This window comes from Oncorhynchus masou, chromosome 19 (assembly GCF_036934945.1).
Source record: "Oncorhynchus masou masou isolate Uvic2021 chromosome 19, UVic_Omas_1.1, whole genome shotgun sequence".
Classification (NCBI taxonomy): Eukaryota; Metazoa; Chordata; class Actinopteri; order Salmoniformes; family Salmonidae; genus Oncorhynchus; species Oncorhynchus masou.
In genome coordinates, this window is record NC_088230.1 from 26,241,942 (window position 1) to 26,266,248 (window position 24,307).

A 24,307-nucleotide genomic window follows, 5' to 3' on the forward strand; every position below is an offset into this window, starting at 1 on the left:
CAATGGCCTTTTTATTGCCTTACCTCCTCACGCCATTTGCACACACTGTTTATAGACTTTCTTTTTTTTCTATTGTTATTGACTGTACGTGTAACCGATGTGAAATGGCTAGCTAGTTAGGGGTGGTGCGCGCTAATAGCGTTTCAATTGGTGACATCACTCGCTCTGGGACCCTGAAGTAGTGGTTCTCCTTGCTCTGCAAGAGACTTGGCTTTTGTGGCACGATGGGTAACAATGCTTTGAGGGTGGCTATTGTTGATGTGTGCAGAGGGTCCCTGGTTCGAGCCTGGGGTGAGGGGAAGTAAGAAAGCTATACTGTTACATATGCTTGTTTATTCCATGTGTAACTGTTTTGTTGTTTGTGTCGCACTGCTTTGCTTTATCTTGGCCAGGTCGCAGTTGTAAAGAACTTGTTCTCAACTAGCTTACCTGGGTAAATAAAGGTGAAATAAAAAATAAAATAAATAAATAATGTAAGATAAGTAAACATTGTTAAAGTGGCATTATTATAGACTAGTGATCCATTTCAAGTCTGTATGTAGGCAGCAGCCTCTCTGTGTTAGTGATGACTGTTTAACAGTCTGATGGCCTTGATATAGAAGCAGTTTTTCAGTCTCTCAGTCCCAGCTTTGACGCACCTGTACTGACCTCACCTTCTGGGTGGTAGCGTTGAGTGAGAGGATTGTTTTCTTGACACCACACTCCGGGTGCCCTCACCTCCTCCCTGTAGGCTGTCTCGTCGTTGTTGGTCATTAAGGCTACTACTGTTGTATCGTCTGCAAACTTGATGATTGAGTTGGAGGCGTGCATGGCCACGCATTCGTGGGTGAACAGGGAGTGCAAGAGGGAGCTGAGCACGCACCCTTGTGGGGCCCCAGTGTTGAGGATCAGCGAAGTGGAGATGTTGTTTCCTACCTTCACTACCTGGGGGCGGCCCGTCAGGAAGTCCAGGACCCAATTGCACAAGGCGGGATTGAGACCCAGGGCCTCAAGCTTAATGATGGGTGTTGAATGCTGAGCTATTGTCGATAAACAGCATTCTTACATAGGTATTCCTCTTGTCCAGATGGGTTGGGGAAGTGTGCAGTGTGATGGCGGTTGCATCATCTGTGGACCTATTTGGGCAATAAGCAAATTGAAGTCTAGGTTGACAGGTAAGGTGGAGGTGATATGATCCTTGACTAGTCTCTCAAAGCACTTCATGATGACAGAAGTGAGTGCTACTGGGCGATAGTCATTTAGTTCAGTTATCTTTGCCTTCTTGGGTACAGGAACAATGGTGGCCATCTTGAAGAATGTGGGGATAGCAGACTGGGATAGGGAGAGATTGAATATGTCTGTAAACATACCAGCCGGTCTGCGCATGCTCTGAGGACACGGCTAGGGATGCCATCTGGGCTGGCAGCCTTGCAAGTGTAAACACGTTTAAATGTCTTTCTCACGTCAGCCACGGAGAACCCACAGTCCTTGGTAGCGGGCCGCGTCGGTGGCAGTGTACTATCCTCAAAGCGGGCAAAAAATGTGTTTAGTTTGTCTGGAAGCAAGACGTCGTTGTCGGTGACGTTGCTGGTTTTCTTTTTGTAGTCCGTGATTGTCTGTAGACCCTGCCACATATGTCTCGTGTTTGAGCCGTTGAATTGCGACTCCATTTTGTCTATACTGACATTTAGCTTGGTTGATTGCCTTGCGGAGGGAACAACTACACTGTTTGTACTATTTCCAGTCACCTGTCCATGTTTAAATGTGGTGGTTCGCCTGGGGAGGGCTTAATAGAAGCAGTAGCAGAAGGTAGCAGAAGGTGAATGTTGAACTTTTGTTGCACACATTTCCAGATGATGCTGCAAAACCATTTTGCGGCCTCGATCACACCGACAGCTTTAATGCATTTTGGTATACCAGAAGTACATTTATTTGCAATGGAACGCTGTGTTTGCCATGCAGCATTGTGTTGCAGAGGCAGTTGCAGTGCGTTATGTGTGGTGTAGATGATTGATTTATCGTAAGTATGTGTCAAACAGTATGCGTAGACGGTATAACAGAAACGGTAGCAGAAGTTGAATGTTGAATTTATTGCACACTATCCAGATGAAGCTGGTCACATTTTGTGCAGTACCGCTATCGGTGTGATCGAGCTGTTATTCCACAACTGTTCACTGTGTGCGCACATGGTCATGGCTGTTTTCAAATTTATGCTCATTCTCAAGCAAGCGTTCATATTTATAAATCTCACACTTTGCTTGAAAATGATCCCACGCATGGTTTAAGCACAGATGTGTGCCTACACGTGATTGATAAATGAGCCCCTGACTCGAAAGTTGGAGAAGCACACCTGTTGAGGTGAGAAGTGAGAAGTGAAGCTGCATAGGTTGAAGACTGAGGATGTCCTTAAATGGATTCTGTACAGTGGAATATCCCTCACTGACAGTGTTCTAGGACTGATGGGGTGTCTGATGTTTGGTGACCAATGTTTCCCATTATAGATTCTTATTCAAATTTCAGACAGAATACTTAAATTTCTCCTTTTACTTTTGAGAATGCCCCTATTCTTCTCACCATTGACAATTCTCCAGTTTCAATGCATCAATTTGAAATGTCCAAACAATGAATTTGCGGAGTGCAGAATGTTTTTGAGGTTTCTCTATGACGTTGGCTTAAAGGTCCAATGCAGACAGTTTTATCTGGGTATGAAAACAGCTGTATTTCTGGGTAACAATTAAGTATCTTACTGGGATTTTGACCATTTTAATTGAAAACAAAGACAAAAATAGCTTCTGTGGTAATAGTATGACTGGGGAGGGGAAAAATGAAAAATAACTCTTATAAGCTAGGTTTCCATCCAATTAGATGTTGACAGATGTTTATGCAAATACATCCTGCAGGACACCCGATATCACAGGAAGGCCAAAAAGATAATCAAGGACAACAACCACCTGAGCCACTGCCTGTTCACCCCGCTATCATCTAGAAGGCGAGGTCAGTACAAGGGCATCAAAGCTGGGACAGAGAGACTGAAAAATAGCTTCTATCTCAAGGCCATAATAAAGGCAAATCATGTTTTTGACTGCACTGGGCAGTTGACCTGTAAAATGTGATTAAAATCACAGCATTATTTTGCAGATTTAGGGCAAAACTAATAATACATTTACCAGTAGGTGTCAGCAGAATGCAAAGAAACATCATAGCAGCAGGGTATGAAACTAGCTGTTTGAGGACAACGGCTCTGTGCTGCATTGACTCTACTGAAGCATGACCTTGGTGCAACGTACTTCATAATGCCCTCTGTGCCCATACATGACTAATGACATTGGCATAAAGGAGAGAATGTATGGGAAGCAAAATAACAAACACTTGCAATGTGAATTCATATGGAAAAACAAGAGTCAGTCAAGGGCCATCCCCTTTATAGCTCTATGCAAATTGATATGGAAAGATATCATTATCCAAACACTGCCCGGGTTTTTCCTTTCTTGTCCAGAAATTGACCTTGACACACCACTCAAGTTAAATATATAAAAAAACATTTACAAAAAAAATCTGTGGTCTCCTTTGCAATAGAATATGACTGCTAAAGTACTGTCTCGTATGGAAATACAGGACAATGGATTGTATGCTACTGTAGTGTTTCTCTAAAACACGCACCCTTGTGTTTACTGTATTTATATTGTACATTCTGTATGTTGACTTTGTGTAAATCCCTCTGTCTGTATTTTGTCTGCACATTTGTCTATTGCTGGCAGCACCTGTTCACTAAGTCAAATTCCAGGTATGTGTACTTGTACTGTACTTGGCGAATTAAGTGATTCTGATTCCGATTCTGATTCAAAGTGTCTCTGGGTGAAGATACTGTAAATAAGAAAATAGAGACAAACCAAATAGTGAGATCCAACTAGTGTACATTCAGTAGTGAGTGGTCATTTAATTTCATTGATTGATTGATTGATTCTGCACATATTCGGTTTCAAGATGTTGGGGACATTAATCCGCCATTAAAGTAACGTCAGACTTTGCAACTAGGCATGGCTAATGTTCTTATAGGGATATGTTTTTTCTCACCATATTTTCTGCCCCAGTTTCTCAAAGAAGTATTGAAGTTCTCTTCGATTTTTCTACAAGGGCTGCTACAATTTGATTAAATCCTCCACCTGAAAGACATTGGCTTATCCTGCCCAAACACTTCAATAAGGTTTATTTAGTTATAAGCATATGAGATTTCAACCACAGAATTATATTATCATGGTAACCAATTTTCAACTTTGACAAACATTGTATAAAATGTGTTGAATTTGTGCCTTCGAAACAATGTCAGATCTTCAACTTTCTATCCACTATCAGAAAGAATAAACAATAGGCCGAGCAGCACCTCCTACTGGAGATTTGATCAATCTACAGCTACCGGTTTTTCGAAGTCCAGCCCTGCTCAGCTTTGATATTTGTCACGGACTACTACCAATGTGCTATTGTGAGAATTATTATTGAGAGATCTCTTAATAACTAAATAGATTTCACTGTTGCTATCAAAGTCATTCCAAAAGGGTAGGTTTAACAGAGTAAATGAAATGTAACCATACTTTAACACTCATATCATCAATGATATTATTTAGGCCTATAAAGCCTTTGTAAAGTCATCAACAGCTATTGTTTCAATTCAACCCAGGGTTCAACGGAAATGACCAAAATAGACAACACATATAGGCCTAGGGTTTCATGCTTTGGTTGATGTCAAATGTGATCTTAACTTAATAATTCATATGTTAGATTTACGTCTTCATTTCAAAAATACAAGTTAAATAATATGGTCAAATCAAATCAAACTTGATTTAAAGTGCATTTAAAGTTTGATTTGATTTAGTCCTATTCTTTAACTTAGATTTTTTTCAACTATTTTTTTTCAACAAATGATCTGTTTGTTTCATGTCTCCAACTAAACCAAATATAAAAGTTGAAGAATAGGATTAAGCCAGTGGCTCGGATGAAACTATCCAAGCATTAGATACATCTCCTTTAAATGTTGATATTTGGTTTAGAGAAGTCCAATTCCCTTTATTCATGGTAAAACAAATCACATCCTTGGGTGGTTCAAATTGAATTATAATCAACATGATCAACAAGCACCATGCATGGCCATTGTGTGTCATCCAAATAAGGGATGACTTTTTGGTGGAGCCAGGGTTAGCTACATCTATGGTAAAAATATTTCAAGAGTTGTTATATTCTGTCTTTTATAATGATGTTATACATGTAAGGCAGTCGTGGAGTGGTCGGGCTACATTAATAATGTACACACAGCTGGCAATTGCCTGCTGGGCAGTCATTGGTTTTGAGTGTGAGTCTCACACAAAATAACATAATTTGAAAATGTTATAATGTTTGAAAATATTACATCATATTTTGTGAATCATTTGAGGTGGATTTAATCAAATGAAGATTAATTACATATAATCCTGTGTCCTGTACTCGTATTCCCCTTGATGCAAGTTGGCAGGCTGAGGTGGAGGACAGCTGGCTGGCAGTACAGAGACAGAGTCGGCTGGAGGGTAAAGATGTAAAAGGGGAGGGTCCTGTGGTACTGCAGAGATTACATTAACCACAGCTGCAAAGCCCTCCCTTTAATCCTGTTTCACCATGGAGCTATGAAAGGCCACTGCAATCCCATTAAAAGTGTTTCTGGATAAATGGGAAAATATTCTGCATTGGCGCAAGTATGAATGCTCTCTCACTTACTCACACACACACACACACACACACACACACACACACACACACACACACACACACACACACACACACAGAGAGAAAGAGAGAACGAATGAAATAAAATTAATTTTAATAAAGTTTTATTGTTCAAAACTTGACTTTTCTACTTCCTGTTTACGTTTTCCCAGTGACATCACACGACTAACATTTTTCTTCGAACAGGTCACGGTCCCACCAAACTTGTGCCACGTCAGGATTTACGTTGTAGCTAACTAATTGATATGACAGTTAGCAAACTAACTGTATACGACTTTTAGCTGTTGCTGAGCTTTACCGAATATACTGTTCGAATGTTTTGGACGTTTCAGACGAAGCAAAAGTCAGTGTTAGCTAGCTCCTAGCTAGCTAGTAAAGTCAGCTGTCTCTCGTAAACATACACCAGCTACATTTTCAGTCCAGTTGACTTGTTAAAATGGAGAACAAATACAACCTGAAAAGCCCAGGTAAGTTTGTAAATAGAACCGTTTTTACTCCTTTCAATATCTCGAACGAGCAAAAAACAGCGAAGGCGCTATCCTGGCTCGCTAAACTAATGCTAGCTAGCTTGGCAGAAATTATTAGGTTTGATTTACTTCCGCATTGAGTTTCCCATAATGATGGAGTGATGCCACCCTCATTCTATTAATTAATTAATCTATCTAGCTACCTAAGACATGACATCCCTTTCACTTTACCACCATGTTAGCTAGCTTGTTCCTGTATGTTTATCCTACTTCGTACCCAGTGATAATTTAATAATCCGACAAAACACAAATGATATGACATTAAGAACTAATCACACCGGCAATGTGGCCCTTTACAGGCGTACTGTCAGTTAATAACAAGTGACTTCCATGACACTGACATATATCAACTCATTAACTGAAGTCATGATATAGCTTTGTCTATTTTTGTATTGCGGCTCATTTGATCAGACAACATGGATTCATTGAACATTTTTCAAATCCAAAGTTGATGTCTAAGTCTTGTAGCTATTTGCATTCACTAACACCTTACTGAAAAAATACTATAATCTAAGCAGTGAGCCCTGGTTACTACCCGCTTCAAAATATTGAATGTGTTTCAGGCACATCTGACAGTGACATTGTTGTTCTGGCTTGTCTGGTCCAAGGAGATACACACGCACAAGAGCACACTACAGGCAGGTGCAACATTTGTTTATTTGGATCCCCATTTGCTTTTGCAAAAGCAGGAGCTCCTCATCCTGGGGCCCACAAAAAATATGCAACACGACAAGTAACAAAACACTGACAGACAAGGAAAGTCACAGAAATTTTAAATACGATATACAAACAATGCAACAAATAATACAAACAATACAACAAAAATAATATGCGTGTCCCCTCACACCCCCTGCTGTTCCTTGAGTTGTTTTTCATCTGTTTTTTAAGGTAATTTTGCTGTTTGATTGAATAATTGGAGATGGGCGTTCCATGGGTCTGTATAAAACTGCATTACCGTGAATTTGTTTTGGACTTGGGGACTGTGAAGAGACCCCTGGTGTATGGCTGGGCGGTATACCGTATTTTACGATATACCAGTATTGATGCACACCAGTGTGGGTTTTTACTCTACCTTCTATAATGGTATTTGAATGTTTGGTTTGTTAAATGTGATATGCCATGTGTAGCTTCCATTTTTATAGTTTACTTCGCTACTTAAGTAATCTCTCTCCATGCCGCTTTCCACACAGAACTAGCCCCGCTCCCTGTCACTCAAGGAGTACATTTGCTGTTCCTTCTCGACCACGAGTCTCTTGCGTTCAGTCTCTGCATGGTCAGTGCAGCACATGCAACTATGTTGATGATAACGATGCTGTTTTCACTGCTTCTTAATATAAATCCAATAGTATTCTGTAATTACCCTATCAGTTTGTGTTTCTTACATCTGCAAACAGCTAGTTTGTCTTTTCTTAGTAAGCTAGTAAGAGAAAACATAACTAGCTATACATGCATGAAGTAGCTAAGAGAGAACATTCAATGTAGCCAAAAATTATAGGGTGCCTAGGGAACTTTTTCACAATAACTCCTCCCTGGCATTTTCATTTGTTGTCATGTCAATCACTGTATTCAAAGTGCCCACTATTTTTTTTATTTTTTTTTATTTAACCTTTATTTAACTAGACAAGTCAGTTAAGAACAAATTCTTATTTACAATGACGGCCTACCCCGGAACAAACCCTAACCCGGACAACGCTTGGACAGTTATGCGCCGCCCTATGGGACTCCCAATCACGGCCGGTTGTGATACACCCTGGAATCGAACCAGGGTCTGGAGTGATGCCTCTAGCACTGAGATGTAGTGCCTTACACAGCTGCGCACTCGGGAGCCCCACAGCTATTATATTCCAACTATAGAGTTGGAATCATGGAAATAGAATAATTATTCTAACAGTTCACCCAAGTGTTTCTCTCTAAATTCTCTCTAAAAGTCAAAGCGCATATTATGCAGCCCTACATTTCAGTGTGGCAATGACCTCAAATGAGTGCAGGAAATGCAGAAATTGATAAATGCAGAAAATGTATTTTGGTTGAATTTAACAGTATAAAACAATCAGAATGGAAAAATGCCCATTGAAATCACTTAGTGCATTCGGAAAGTATTCAGAACTTTTCATTATTTCCACATTTCGTTAAGTTGAATCATTTTTTCCCCCTCGTCAATCTACACACAATACCCCAAAATGACAAAGGCACAACAGGTTTTTAGAAATGTTTGCAAATTTATAAAAATAAAAAATACCTTGTTTTTTAACATTTATTTAATTTAACCTTTATTTAACTAGGCAACTCGGAATACTTATTTACATAAGTATTCAGACCCTTTGCTATGAGCCTCGAAATTGAGCTCTGGTGCATTCTGTATCTATTGATCATCATTGAGATGTTTCTACAACTTGATTGGAGTCCACCTGTGGTAATTCAGTTGATTGGAAAAGGTTTGGAAAGGCACACACCTGTCTATATAAGGTTCCACAGTTGACAGTGCATGTCAGAGCGAAAACCAAGCCATGAGGTCGAAGGAATTGTCTTTAGAGCTCGGAGTTGGGATTGTGTCCAGGCACAGATCTGGGGAAGGGTACCAAAAAATAATTCTGTAGCACTGAAGGTCCCCAAGAACACAGTGGCTTCAATCATTCTTAAATGGAAGAAGTTTGGAACCACCAAGACTCTTCCTAGAGCTGGCCGCCTTGCCAAACTGAGCAACGGGGCGAAGGGCCTTGGTCAGGGAGTTGACCAAGAACCCGATTGTCACTCTGACAGAGCTCCGGAGTTCCTCTGTGGAGATGAGAACCTTCCAGAGGGACAACCATCTCTGCATCACTCCACCAATCAGCCCTTTATGTTAGAGTGGACAGACAGAAGCCACTCCTCAGTAAAAGGCGCATGAGCGCCCGCTTGGAGTTTACCAAAGGCACCTAAAGGACTCTGACCATGACAAACAAGATTCTCTGGTATAATGAAACCAAAATTGAAGTTTTTGGCCTGAATGCCAAGTGTCACATCTGGAGGAGACCAGGCACTGCTCATCACCTGGCCAATACCATCTCTAATGTGAAGCATGGTGGTGGCAGCATCGTGCTGTGGGGATGTTTTTCAGTGGCAGGGACTGGGAAATTAGTCAGGTTTGAGGGAAAGATGTACGGAGCAAAGTAAAGAGAGATCATTGATGAAAACCTGCCCCAGGACCTCAGATTGGGGTTTAGGTTTACATTCCAACAGTTCAAGGATCTTAAGAACAAAGCCAAGACTACGCAGGACTGGCTTCGGGACAAGTCTCTGAATGTCCTTGAGTGGCCCAGCCAGAACCCGAACTTGAACCCGATCGAACATCTCTGAAGAGCCTGACAGAGCTTGAGAGGATCTGTAGAGAATAATGGGAGAAACTCCCTAAATACAGGTGTGCCAAGCTTGTAGCGTCATACCCAAGAAGACTCGAGGCTGTAATCGCTACCAAAGCTGCTTCAACAAAGTACTGAGTGAAGGGTCTGAATACTTATGTAAATGTGATAGTTCAGTAGTGTGTTTTTTAAAAATAAATTTGCAAAAATGTCAACCTGTTTTGCTTTGACATTATGGAGTATTGTGTGTATATTAAGGGGATAAAACAAACCATTTAATCCATTTCAGAATAAGGCTGTAACGTAACAAAATGTGGAAAAAGAGAAGGGGTCTGAATACTTTATGAATGCACTGTGTTGCCACCCTAGGTTCACGGACTACTCAAAGCAAATTTACATATTTCTAATTATTCAAAAACTTAAAATACTGTCATAGTGTCTATTTTTTGTAAATATTGTGATATGATATTTTGGCCATATCGCCCAGCCCTACCCTGGTGGCATGTCTTATGGACCCGTGTTCGAGGTGAATTATTTTATTATGCAGACAATCTGGAATTTATGACAGTAATATATCTAATAGAAGAAAAAGAAACGCACACCTATTAAGACGAGGTGCTGGCTAGCGGAGTAGTTTTATTTTCAAGTAATATATCTCATAACTAGAAAATAAGCAGTTCATCTCTTGTCAACCCTCAACCAGGAAAGACAGGTATGCATGTTGTTGTTGTTAGTTCTGTATGTGCAGTTAAGGGCAAGGGGTGCTACTCAGTTTTGAGCCCAATGTAGTTTTGGTAGGTCTTTCTTTGCTGCACTTGACCATATTAGCAGACAGTTATCAAGATGAGACAAGACCAGAGCCTGAACAACTAGTACAGTTTTTTTTGTGTCAAAAACACAGAACATCTTTTTATAACAGACATACCCCTCCCCATCTTCACAACAACTTTGTCAATATGACATGCCCATGATAATTGATCATCCAATGTTATACCTAGGAGTTTAGCTTCCTCAACTTCCTTAATGGTCACAGTTTATGTACAACTCCAGTTGAGGTTTAGGTTTTATAGAATGTTTTGAAACAAATACAATGCTTTTAGTTTTAGATGTATTTAAGACCAATTTATTATGAATCACCCATTCCAATACTGACTGCAGCTCCTTATTTATAATTTTAGTGAGCTCAGTGGCTTTGGTTGCTGACCTGTGAATGTGGAATCATCCGCATTTATAGTCATTCTAGCTTTGTCGATGACCAGTGGCAAATGATTTGTAAAAATAGGAAAGAATAACGGCCCAAGGCAGCTGCCCTGAGGGACACCGCACTGTACAGTGCCCTCCACTAATATTGGCACGCTTGGTAAATATGAGCAAAACAGGCTGTAAACAACAAATATATTTTTTATCCTCTTGGTCATTCAACTTTTAATTGAAGTAAAATAATTGAAAGAAAAAATACATTCTTAACATATTTTCTTTTTTTACGTGTGCCACAATTATTGGTACACCACCATTCAATACTGTGTGCAACCTCCCTTTTTCCAAAATAACAGTTCTGAGTCTTCTTCTATAATGTGTAATGAGGTTGGAGAACACATGGCAAGGGATCGGAGACCATTCCTCAATACATAATCTCTCCAGATCCTTAGGATTCCGAGGTCCACGCTTGTGGACTCTCCTCTTCAGCTCATCCCACAGGTTTTCCATGAGGTTTAGGCCAGGGGACTGGGATGGCCATGGCAAAACCTTGATTCTGTGGTCAGTGAACCCTTTTTGTTTTGATTTTGAGGTGTGCTTTGGTTCATTGTCCTGCTGGAAGATCCAACCAAGACCTAGTTTAAGCTTCCTAGCAGAGGCAGTCAGGTTTTGATGTAATATCTGCTGGTACTTGATAGAGTCCATGATACTATGTATCCTAACAAGTTGTCCAGAGCCTTTGGAAGAAAAACAGGCCCACAACATCAAAGATCCACCACCATAATTCACAGTGGTGATGAGGTACTTTTCTGCATGGATATCTTTCGTTCTACGCCAAACCCACCTCTGGTGTTTGTTTCCAAAAAGCTCTATTTTAGTCTCATCTGACCATAGAACCTGGTCCCATTGAAAGTTCCAGTAACGTTTGGCAAACTGTAGGTGCTTGAGATTGTTGTTTGATTACAGCAACAACTTTTTTATGGCAACTCTCCCAAACAACTTGTGGTTATGTAGGTGGCGTCTGATCGTAGTTTTGGAGACTTTCTGACCCCAAGACCCAACTAACGTCTGCAATTCTCCAGCTGTGATTCTTGGAGATTTTTTTGGCCCCTCTAACCATCCTCCTCACTGTGTGTGGTGTCAATATAGACACACATCCACCTCCAGGCCAATTGTAAACATCTCCAGTTGCTTTAAACTTCTTTATTATTGCCCTGATAGTGGAAATGGACATTTTCAATCATTGAGCTATTTTCTCACAGCCATTTCCTGATTTGTGCAGCTCAACAGCCTTTTGTCGCACATCATTACTGTATTCTCGGGTCTTTCCCATAGTGATGGAAGACAATGGGAGCTTGGCCTGTATGTCACCTCATATGTATACCCCAGTGAAACAGGAAGTCATGGCTTACCACTTAAGTATTCCTAATCACTCAGGTGAACTTAACGTAAAATATGCATGGGAAATACTTCAGTTAGATTTTACTTAAGAATTTCTAGGGGTGCCAATAATTGTGGCACACATGTTCTGAAGAAAAATATTTATTTAATTTACTTCACATTTATTTTTTTCAATCATTTTACTTCAATTAAAGGTTAGATTTTTTTGTGAATATTTTGAATGAAAGATCCAGAGGATAAACAGCAAAAACATTTTTATTACAGACCATTTTGCTCATATTTACCAAGGGTGCCAATATAAGTGGAGATCACTGTACATATCTGACATCAGGTTGTTTTTTTCTTCTGGTGATATAGATCTATGGCGCCCTCTTGAGGCATTTGTCTTATTTCATCAAATAATAAACTGAAAGCTTCAGACAAGCTCAATGCATAAACTCAGCAAAAAAAGAAACGTCCCTTTTTCAAGACCCTGTCTTTCACAGATCTTCATTGTAAAGGGTTTAAACACTGTTTCCCATGCTTGTTCAATGAACCATAAACAATTAATGAACAAGCACCTGTGGAACGGTCGTTAAGACACTAACAGCTTACAGACGGTAGGCAATTAAGGTCACAAGTTATGAAAACTTAGGACACTAAAGAGGCCTTTCTACTGACTCTGAAAAACACCAAAAGAAAGATTCCCAGGGTTCCTGATCATCTGCGTGAACGTGCCTTAGGCATGCTGCAAGGAGACATGAGGACTGCAGATGTGGCCAGGGCAATAAATTGCAATGTCCATACTGTGAGACGCCTAAGACAGCACTACAGGGAAACAGGATGGACAGCTGACCGTCCTCACAGTGGCAGACCACGTGTAACAACACCTGCACAGGATCAGTACATCCGAACATCACACCTGAGGGACAGGTACAGGATGGCAACAACAACTGCCCGAGTTACACCAGGAACACACAATCCCTCCATCAGTTCTCAGACTGTCCGCAATAGGCTGAGAGAGGCTGGACTGAGGGCTTGTAGGCCTGTTGTAAGGCAGGTCCTTACCAGACATGTGTACAAACCTACCGTCGCTGGACCAGACAGGACTGGCAAAAAGTGCTCTTCACTGACGAGTCGCAGTTTTGTCTCACTGGGGGTGATGGTCAGATTCGCGTTTATCGTCAAAGGAATGAGTGTTTCACCGAGACCTGTACTCTGGAGCGGGATCGATTTGGAGGTGGAGGGTCAGTCATGGTCTGTGTGTCATAGCATCAGAGACTGAGCTTGTTGTCATTGCAGGCAATCTCAACGCTGTGAGTTACAGAGAAGACATCCTCCTCCCTCATGTGGTACCCTTCCTGCAGGCTCATCCTGACATGACCCTCCAGCATGACAATGCCACCAGCCATACTGCTCATTCTGTGCGGGATTTTCTGCAAGACAGGAATGCCAGTGTTCTGCCATGGCCAGCGAAGAGCCTGGATCTCAATCCCATTGAGCACATCTGGGACCTGTTGGATCGGAGTGTGAGGGCTAGGGCCATTCCCCCCCAGAAATGTCTGGGAACTTGCAGGTGCCTTGGTGGAAGAGTGGGGTAACATCTCGCAGCAAGAACTGGCATATCTGATGCAGTCCATGAGGAGGAGATGCACTGCAGTACTTAATGCAACCAGATACTGACTATTCCTTTTGATTTTAACCCCCCCCCCCCCCCCCCTTGTTCAGGACAACATTATTCCATTTCTGTTAGTCACATGTCTGTGGAACTCGTTCAGTTTATGTCTCAGTTGTTGAGCCTTGTTATGTTCATACAAATATTTACACGTTAAGTTTGCTGAAAATAAACGCAGTTGACAGTGAGGGGATGCTTCTTTTTTTTGCTGAGTTTAGTTGATTTTATTAAAACACATAGGGTGTGTCTTGGAAAAATACATGTTTAAAAATTTGGACTAATCGATTGGTCGAAAGAACAGACGACTTTCAGTCGACTCCAGAAATGTTTTGTCAGGGACAGCCTTCATCTTATTATTTCCTTTAACAATCATCCGTCATCAGAGTCGGTGTAGTACAAGTTGAGTGCCCTTCTCTATTTGCATGCTGAAAGTCAGTAGTTAACTTGTTACTGAGTGGGCGGGAAGAACATGCCACTTTCAACCAGTTCCAATCAGTTGCACTAAGCTCCATGTGTTCGTGGTTTCACACTCGATCAAATTGGAGATGGTTTCTAGATTTCATTTTCTGCCTTCTGTGGCATTTGCCTTGGGCTTTGTCAAGATAATCAAAATGTACCGAGACCTTGTTTTAGCATGAAGCATTTTTTTGCCTGTCGCTTCTGTCACACTAGATCAGGTATAGAGGTAGAATTCTCTCTGATCAGAATATTGATCAAAGCTGTCTTGTCCTTGCACACTTGGTGTTGGTTGGCAAGTGAGCTGGATTTAAGGTAAGGACTTAAAGGAAGGGCTTACAATAAGGCTTGGGTTAGCTAGAGTTTGGATTTTGAGAAATAAGTCTGAGGCAATAGTTGAGTTAGAGAAATGATCAAATAAAAAAACTTGGTTCCAGTTTTGAAATGGGGTCAAAAGAAGGATAAGGCTGCAACACTTTGTTGTAGTTCAATTATATTATGGGGAACTAGAGTAATTATTCACATTGTAAAATAATGCAATTACAGTTTGCCCTCTGTGTGGAAAAGCAAATGAAGATCCTATGTTTAGAGTATCACTTTCTGCCTTTTGTCTCTGAGACCTGGCATTACCTCCCAGTTTGGAGAGCAGACAGCTGTGAACAAACAGCATTAGAAACCCACAACCAAAACATTGTTCCCGTCCCAAATGGCACCCTATTCCCTATATAGTGCACAACTCATAGGGCTCTGGTCAAAAGTAGTTCACTATATAGGTAATAGTTTCAAGTTTTAATGTCTTGTGCACAAGTGCTGTGAAATGTCGTTCTTGCAAGCTCTAAACTCAGCAATTCAGTGATCAATATCAATGTAGTACTAAAAAAATGACATGGTAGAAGAAAAATACATGAGAAATAAAAATGAGTGCCATTTGGGACGTAGCCCTTCTCTACGTTTGGAAAGGGGAATGGTCAGTAGTTAGCGCCAAGTTTTCCATCATCACCTATGTCTCTAAACCCTATCGTGTCTTCTTAAGAGTTTGGTTAAAAGTGGTTACATAACGGTGTCTCCCTGCTCACAGGACAAACCCTGCCTGAATCGCCCCCAGCTGCAAACACTAAAATGCGTTACGTAAAACGATTTTGTGTACAGGATTATAATCCTATCTCCCAGGGCCATTGACCGAAACCCTTCTCACCACTGGAGTCCGGAGGCCCATGTGGCAGCAGAGGCTTTTCTTCTTTCACTCCCACTCGTTGTTATTATGAGACAAGGCTAAAAAAGCACTCCACATAAAATGTGTCCCAAATGGCACCCTATTCCCAGGGCTCTGGTCAAAAGTAGTGCTCTGAGTGTACAAAACATTAGGAACACCTGCTCTTTCCATGACAGATTGAACATGTGAATCTAGGTGGAAGCTATGATCCCTTATTGATGTCTTATTGTTAAATCCGGATGTAGATGAAGGGGAATGGACAGGTTAAGGTGCGGGGAGCTGCCTTTATCGACATCCACGTCTTCTGCGCTTTTAAGTGCCTTTTTAAAAGAGGTATGATAGTAGGTCTCAGGTGCACTGGTTTGAGTGTCAAGAACTGCAATGCTGCTGGGTTTTTCACACAACGAATTGAGTCTATTCTTACGGTTAAAGGGGGTGCAACTCAATATTAGGAAGGTGTTCCTAATGTTTTGTAGTGCACTATAAAGGGAATACAGTGCTATTTGGGATGCAGCCATAGAAAACCAATGAGGGTTTTGGGCTCCTGTCAAAGTGCATCTAGGTGTTTGAGGAGGACCAATGGGCAGAGATCCAGCCTTAGTCTGTGTTCCTTTTTAGGGACAGTCACAGCATTGACAACTTCCATAGGGAGATGTGTGCTTCACGTGTAGAGTTTTTTTATTTCACCTTTATTTAACCAGGTAGGCTAGTTGAGAACAAGAGTTCCACTCCGATGCTAACCAAGTCTCCAAGTAATGAGGTGTGAGGAACTTTGATTGTATTCAGCAGAGCAATCAACTGATCCAGTGAAGAAAAAAACGTCACTGTCTGTCTGCAACATCTGGTCCCTGTGTATCAGCAGTGAGTATCAGTATTGATGAAAAGTCTGTGAGCTGTGGTAAGAGCACTGTCATGTAAAGCTTGACGTTACTGTTGTCCTGATCTAGTTTATTATATGATTTTGAACAGCTGGATTCTTACTGACAAAATTTTGCAATACTGTTGTCAAGGATTTCTTTCTTATTATTTTAGCTCTGTGTCCTAACTTGTGAATTTTTACGATAACTCACCATGCTTAACCGATAGCCTGACTCTCACTTTCAAAAGCCCTTGATCCCACAGTGGCTTTAATGAGGAACGGCTGAGTAGTTTAGCCTATACGAGGGGGCATGTTCGCTGTCGGAGGAGGGGTCTGAGAACTGCATCTCACCTTGCTATCCCCCGGGAAACACAAGTGCAGACTAAGCTATATCAGACTACTCCAAGACCATGCCAATTTGACCACCCACATGCGGGAAAAAAAATAACTAGGCTTTTTATTCTCCTCAGGCTTTTTTTCTCTCTCCCCGTCACAACCAGAGTGCCAAGTGCTTTTTTAAGGCAGCTGCATCTCTTTCAGTAGTGGGAGCCAGTGCTTAATCCCCAAACCAAACGAATTGGACTTGAGGCCGGGTGGTTCTTAGAGTGCTTAGTGGCGCTCCAGGATAGATTCAGCTCAGAAGAACGGAGTGCTCACATGGCCATAACACAAATTTTTACTTAACCTTACACTCATTATAATATAGCCCTTGAACAATTAGGCTATGCATCGAACTCCCCAGATTCAGAGTTAGAAGTTTACATATAGCCTATTTGCCTAGTAACAAATGGGCAATTGCAACTTTAGGACAAGGTAGGCAGGCTAAATGCACAATAGGAATAGGAAGTGTAAGCTATGTAGCCCTATACTGTATGTTCCCTCTCATGGCAGCTGTCTCTTCCAGATAATCATCACAGAGGGGGGTGGTGTGCACAAGCTGACCACACTGCTAGTGTTATCTGGAAATCAACCCTCCAAGGACCTGTCAAATCAAATCCCAATAGAAACCACTCAGTATACAATATTTTGCTCTTCATCCAACCAGCCTACTGTATTAAACCTGGTTAGTCCAATAGTGGGTGTTTTCTGTGAAATCTCAGAATATTAGTCAGCCAGCTGCTGAGAGAGACAACCACCATGCCGAAGTTGGAGTTGGAGGGGGACCCACATATTACCGGACAAACTGTTGACAGCTGCCATGGCCCGGGGATCAGACCCATGACTGGAGAGCTTAGTGGCACAGGCAGTGTCTGAGTTGCCATTGGCCATGCCATCAAAGCCTGGTGCTGACAGACACCCAGTCATCACCGTAATCAGGCTGAATGAGACATGGAGCTGAGACACTCCAAGTGGCCCTCAACATAACAAGCCTGGCATGCCCGCCTCTGATACCGTATCTCACCTCCGTCACAATCATTTCCCCATCGCTGAACCGCAAAGAAGTCCCAAGTGGGAGATTTTGTCTGCCACCCCACAGCAGTAGAGAAAGACTTAAAAATATCAATTTAAAAATTGTGAAAATCTGTATCCACATGTCCACATACAGTGCCCTCTGTAATTATTGGGACAGTGAGAAAGTTAGACACACAAATATCATACCCCCAAGACACCATTACAATAACGGGAGGTTATCATTTTTGTGGGTGTATGATATTTGTGCGTCTAACTTAATCGCTCATCATTATTCACGATTCATTCAGTACTATCCATAATCATGGTAGCATCTACATTAATGTAGAAGTGTTTAGAAATATATTCTATTCTTATTTACAATAAAAGTAACTCCAAAATGCTACAAAACATTATTTACCATTAATTTCTATTGGGTGCAAAATAAAATGGAACACAACCAAAACAAATAGCAAATGCATCCAACAAGTTTGTAGAGTCACAAGCTTGATATAATCATTGTGTGCTAGGAATACGGGACCAAATACTAAACATTTGACTACTTTAATACACAAGTGAGTTTGTCCCAATAGTTTTTGTCCCCTTAAATGGGGGCAGGCAGTGGACTATGTACAAAAAGTGCTGTAATTTAATATGGATGAAGATACCCTCAAATTAAAGCTGACATTCTGCACTTTAACCTCGTAGTCAATGTATCATTTCAGATCCAAAGTGCTGGAGTACAGAGCCAAAAGAAGAACAAATGCTTCACTGTCCCAATAATTATGGAGGGCACTATATACTGTAGACTCCCTCACTTTTTTTTTAGACCAGAAAATAGTTTTCTGCTCATAATCACACATGGTCCTCCTCCACAATAGCTCCTCCTTTGTATGATTGCATTATCTGTTGCTGCTGGGGAGTGCGAGAGAGAGGATTGCTCGCTCTGCTTTGCAGGCTTGTTGTGTGAAGACCTGCTGGAGAGTTGTGCCCTAGTTTGGACAGTGCTAACTCACAGTGGCTGTCACTGTAATTTATTGCCCTTGCTGTCTCCTCCGGTCCAGGGTTTCTATGGGCCCAATGCATTAGGGCAGAGGTTGTAGCGCACACACATGCAAACCATACACTGCATTCGGAAAGTATTCAGTTCCCTGGACTTTTTCCAGACTGATTCTAAAATGGGTTAAATTGTTTCCCCCCCATCAATCTACACACAATAACAAAGCAAAAACAGGTTTTTAGAATTTTTTGCAAATTTCTACAAAATAAAAAATTATAGATTTACATAAGTATTCTGACCCTTTACTCAGTACTTTGTTGAAGCACCTTTGGCAGTGATTACAGAATCAAGTCTTGGGTATGATGCTACAAGCTTGGCACACTTGTATTTGGGGAGTTTCTCCCATTCTTCTCTGCAGATCCTCTCAAGCTCTGTCAGGTTGGATGGGGACCGTCGCTGCACAGCTATTTTCAGGTCTCTCCAGAGATATCCAATCGAGTTCAAGTCCGGGCTCTGGCTGGTCCACTCAAGGACATTCAGAGACTTGTCCCGAAGCCACTCCTGTGTTGTCTTGGCTGTGTGCTTAGGGTCGTTGCCCTGTTGGAAGGTGAACCTTCACCCCAGTCTTAGCATTCTGGAGCAGGTTTTCATCAAGGATCTCTCTGTACTTTGCTCCGTTCATCTTTCCCTCAATCCTGACTAGTCTCCCAGACCCTGCTGCTGAAAAACATCCCCACAGCATGATGCTGCCATCACCATGCGTTACCTTAGGGATGGTGGCAATTTACCTCCAGATGTGACGCTTGGTATTCAGGCCAAAGAGTCTTGTTTCTCATGGTCTGGGAGTCTTTTAGGTGCCATTTGGCAAACTCCAAGCGGGCTGTCATGTGCCTTTTTCTGAGGACTGGCTTCCGTCTGGCCACTCTACCATAAAGGCCTGATTGGTGGAGTGCTGCAGAGATGGGAGAACCTTCCAAAAGGACAACCATCTACACGGTGGAGCTCTGTCAGAGTGACCATCGGGTTCTTGGTCACTTCCCTGACCAAGGCCCTTCTCCCCCGATTGGTCAGTTTGGCTGGGCGGCCAGCTCTAGAAGAGTCTTGGTGGTTCCAAACTTCTTCCATTTAAGAATGATTGAGGCCAGTGTGTTATTGGGGACCTTCAATACTGCAGACATGTTTTGGTACCCTTCCCCAGATCTGTATTTCGACATAATCCTGTCTCAGAGCTCTGCGGACAATTCCTTTTTTGCTCTGACATGCACTGTCAACTGTGGGACCTTTAAATAGACAGGTGTGTGCCTTTCCAAATCATGTCCAATCAATTAATCTACCACTGGTGGACTCCAATCTAGTTGTAGAAAGGATGATCAATGGAAACAGGATGTACCTAAGCTCAATTTTAAGTATTATAGCAAAGGGTCTAAATACTTGCAGTGAGGGGGGGGAAAGTATTTGATCCCCTGCTGGTTTTGTATGTTTGCCCACTGACAGAAATTATCAGTATATAATTTTAATGTTTGGTTTTTTGAACAGTGAGAGACAGAATAACAACAAAAAATCCAGAAATACGCATGTCAAATATGTTAAGGTGATTTGCATTTTAATGAGGGAAATACGAATTTGACCCCCTCTCAATCAGAAAGATTTCTAGCTCTGAGGTGTCTTTTATGAGATTAGGAGCACACGTTTAAAGGGAGGGCTCCTAATCTCAGTTTGTTACCTGTATAAAAGACACCTGTCCACAGAAGCAATCAATCAGATTCTAAACTCTCCACCATGGCCAAGACCAAAGAGCTCTCCAAGGATGTCAGGGACAAGATTGTAGACCTACACAAGGCTGGAATGGGCTACAAGTCCATCGCCAAGCAGCTTGGTGAGAAGGTGACAACAGTTGGTGTGATTATTCGCAAATGGAAGAAACACAAAATAACTGTCAATCTCCCTCGGCCTGGGGCTCCATGCAAGATCTCACCTCGTGGAGTTGCAATGATCATGAGAACGGTGAGGAATCAGCCCAGAACTACACGGGAGGTTCTTGTCAATGATCTCAAGGCAGCTGGGACCATAGTCACCAAGAAAACAATTGGTAACACACTACGCCGTGAAGGACTGAAATCCTGCAGCGCCCGCAAAGTCTTCCTGCTCAAGAAAGCACATATACATACATGCCCATCTGAAGTTTGCCAATGAACATCTGAATGATTCAGTGGACAATTGGGTGAAAGTGTTGTGGTCAGATGAGACCAAAATGTAGCTCTTTGGCATCAACTCAACTCGCCTTGTTTGGAGGAGGAGGAATTCTGCCTATGACCCCAAGAACACCATCCCCACCGTCAAACATGGAGGTGGAAACATTATGCTTTGGGGGTGTTTTTCTGTTAAGGTTTGAGTTCCCAAACGTCAGCCTCAAAACATTAATGACTTGGAAAAGATCTGCAAAGAGGAGTGGGACAAAATCCCTCCTGAGATGTGTGCAAACCTGGTGGCCAACTACAATAAGCATCTGACCTCTGTGATTGCCAACAAGGGTTTTGCCACCAAGTACTAAGTCATGTTTTGCAGAGGGGTCAAATACGTATTTCCCTCATTAAAATGAAAATTTATTTATAAAATTTTTGACATGAGTTTTTCTGGAGTTTTGTTGTTGTTGTTCTGTCTCTCACTGTTCAAATAAACCTACCGTTAAAATTATAGACGGATCATTTCTTTGTCAGTGGGCAAATGTACAAAATCAGCAGAGGATCAAATACCTTATTTACATACAGTGAGGGACAAAAGTATCTTTTTATTTTTATTTTTATACATTTGCAAACATTTCTAAAACCTGTTTTCGCTTCGGCATTGTGTGTAGATAATGTTTTATTTAATCAATTTTAGAATAGAGCTGTAATGTAACAAAATATGGAAAAAGTCAAGGGGTCTGAAAACTTTCCGAATGCTCTGTATATCTTCTGCCATGACCTCTTGGCTCCCGACAGTCTTTGTTCAATATTTACTGTACTATTCATTCATACTATACAAGGTCCTTAAGCTCTATCCACTGTTCTTTCTTCATACTAAACTAGGCAGTTGTATTCCTTATTGTTTTCCGGAAGAATATTATTTTTAAGCACTGTGCAAATGTTAAGCACTGCAAATTAATATATACACTGCTCAAAAAAATAAAGGGTACACTAAAATAACACATCCTAGATCTGAATGAATGAACTATTCTTATTAAATACTTTTTTCTTTACATAGTTGAATGTGCTGACAACAAAATCACACACATTATCAATGGAAATCAAATTTTTCAACCCATGGACGTCTGGATTTGGAGTCACACTCAAAATTAAAGTGGACAACCACACTACAGGCTGATCCAACTTTGATGTAATGTCCTTAAAACAATTCAAAATGAGGCTCAGTAGTGTGTGTGGCCTCCACGTGCCTGTATGACCTCCCTACAAAGCCTGGGCATGCTCCTGGTGAGGTGGCGGATTGTCTCCTGAGGGATCTCCTCCCAGACCTGGACTAAAGCATCCGCCAACTCCTGGACAGTCTGTGGTGCAATGTGGCGTTGGTGGATGGAGCGAGACAAGATGTCCCAGATGTGCTCAATTGGATTCAGGTCAGGGGAACAGGCAGGCCAGTCCATAGCATCAATGCCTTCCTCTTGCAGGAACTGCTGACACATTCCAGCCACATGAGGTCTAGCATTGTCTTGCATTAGGAGGAACCCAGGGCCAACCGCACCAGCATATGGTCTCACAAGGGGTCTGAGGATCTCATATCGGTACCTAATGGCAGTCAGGCTACCTCTGGCGAGCACATGGAAATGCCACCTGTGGACGTCGGGCCCTCATACTACCCTCATGGAGTCTGTTTCTGACCGTTTGAGCAGACAGGAGGTCATTTTGCAGGGCTCTGGCAGTGCTCCTCCTGCTCCTCCTTGCACAAAGGCGGAGGTAGTGGTCCTGCTGCTGGGGTGTTGCCCTCCTACGGCCTCCTCCACGTCTCCTGGTAGCGCCTCCATGCTCTGGACACTACGCTGACAGACACCGCAAACCTTTTTGCCACAGCTCGCATTGATGTTCCATCCTGGATGAGCTGCACTACCTGAGCCACTTGTGTCTCGTGCTACCACTAGAGTGAAAGCATCGCCAGCATTCAAAATTGACCAAAACATCAGCCAGGAAGCATAGGAACTGAGAAGTGGTCTGTGGTCACCACCTGCAGAACCACTCCTTTATTGGGGGTGTCTTGCTAATTGCCTATAATTTCCACCTGTTGTCTACCCCATTTGCACAACATCATGTGAAGTTTATTGTCAATCAGTGTTGCTTCCTAAGTGGACAGTTTGATTTCACAGAAGTGTGATTGACTTGGAGTTACATTGTGTTGTTTAAGTGTTCCCTTTATTTTTTTGAGCAGTGTATAATATTAAGCACTCTGTCAATTAATCAAATTGTATTAGAAATGTAAATGCAACACATTTGAATTGATACCCTGGTCGGTGTCAACAAAGGGTACATTTGAAAATAAAAGAGAGCCGCACACTCTCTGAGCTCGGATGCAAAAATTGAATTACCAACGTTGACAGCCAAGCTGTCTTCATCAGGGTATGATCACAAACACTGCGGGATGACGCGTTTATGTAGTGTCAAAAGACACAGGTGTCTGTAATCATGGCCAAGAGTGGCCTAATATCATTGGTTAATTATCAAATATTAAAACGTCATACAAAGAACAGCATACAAACAACAAATGGATAGAATATGATCATAGATTCATTTGACTACACAAGCTTATTTGTTTGTGGGTGTTTGAAGGATCTACATTTATAAGTGCCATTGCATTGAGCACAGCCATTACATTTGGAATTTCCATCCAGTAGGGGCGCAAATAGACGTTGTTCAGGAATATCTTGGGGTGGTAAATCAGAGTGTACCAATTGGTCTCTGAGATTTCTGCCCCGCGAGAATACGACCAAGGGAAGGTCCGAAAACACATTACCGAGAATACGACCAAGGGAAGGTCCGAAAACACATTACCGAGAATACGACCAAGGGAAGGTCCGAAAACACATTACCGAGAATACGACCAAGGGAAGGTACGAAAACACATTACAGAGAATACGACCAAGGGAAGGTTCGAAAACACATTACCGAGACTGTCATCGGATTTTAGGATGTGCCAATGTTTGAACAATTCCCTTAATTTGTTCAGAGCACTTTGAGTAGCGGGTAGTTAGAACACAAGAATGCATCTTTTTGCGAGACTGACCTTGTTAAAAAGGTCATGTTTTGTTTTGAATTTTTTCAATGGCAATATTAATCGTATCATTCTTGTAGCCCCTCTCCTTGAACTTTCTTTGAGTCTCAGCCATATTTCTGTCAATCTGATTTTGTTTTTTGCAAATTCTTTTGATTTGACATAATTGGCTGTAGGGCAAACTATTTTTCAAGGGTAGTGGGTGACAACTATTTTTCAAGGGAAGTGGGTGACAACTATCAGCCCTCAACAAACTGTTATGATCAGTAGGCTTCCTGTAAAGATCA

General features: G+C 41.8%; 1 protein-coding gene across 4 annotated transcripts in view; it reads left to right on the forward strand.

The window, feature by feature from the left end:
• Positions 1 to 5,878: 5,878 nt before the first annotated feature.
• Positions 5,879 to 24,307, forward strand: part of LOC135506069 (ubiquitin-conjugating enzyme E2 J1-like) — a 36,987-nt gene continuing 18,558 nt past the window's right edge. For all 4 annotated transcript variants that reach the window (XM_064925456.1, XM_064925454.1, XM_064925455.1 and 1 more), the window contains exon 1: positions 5,879 to 6,197. Coding sequence is in view for 3 of the 4 variants with exons in the window: in XM_064925454.1 (XP_064781526.1) it covers positions 6,167 to 6,197 (31 nt within the window). In the remaining variant the exon portion in view is untranslated. The remainder of the gene's footprint in view (positions 6,198 to 24,307) is intronic.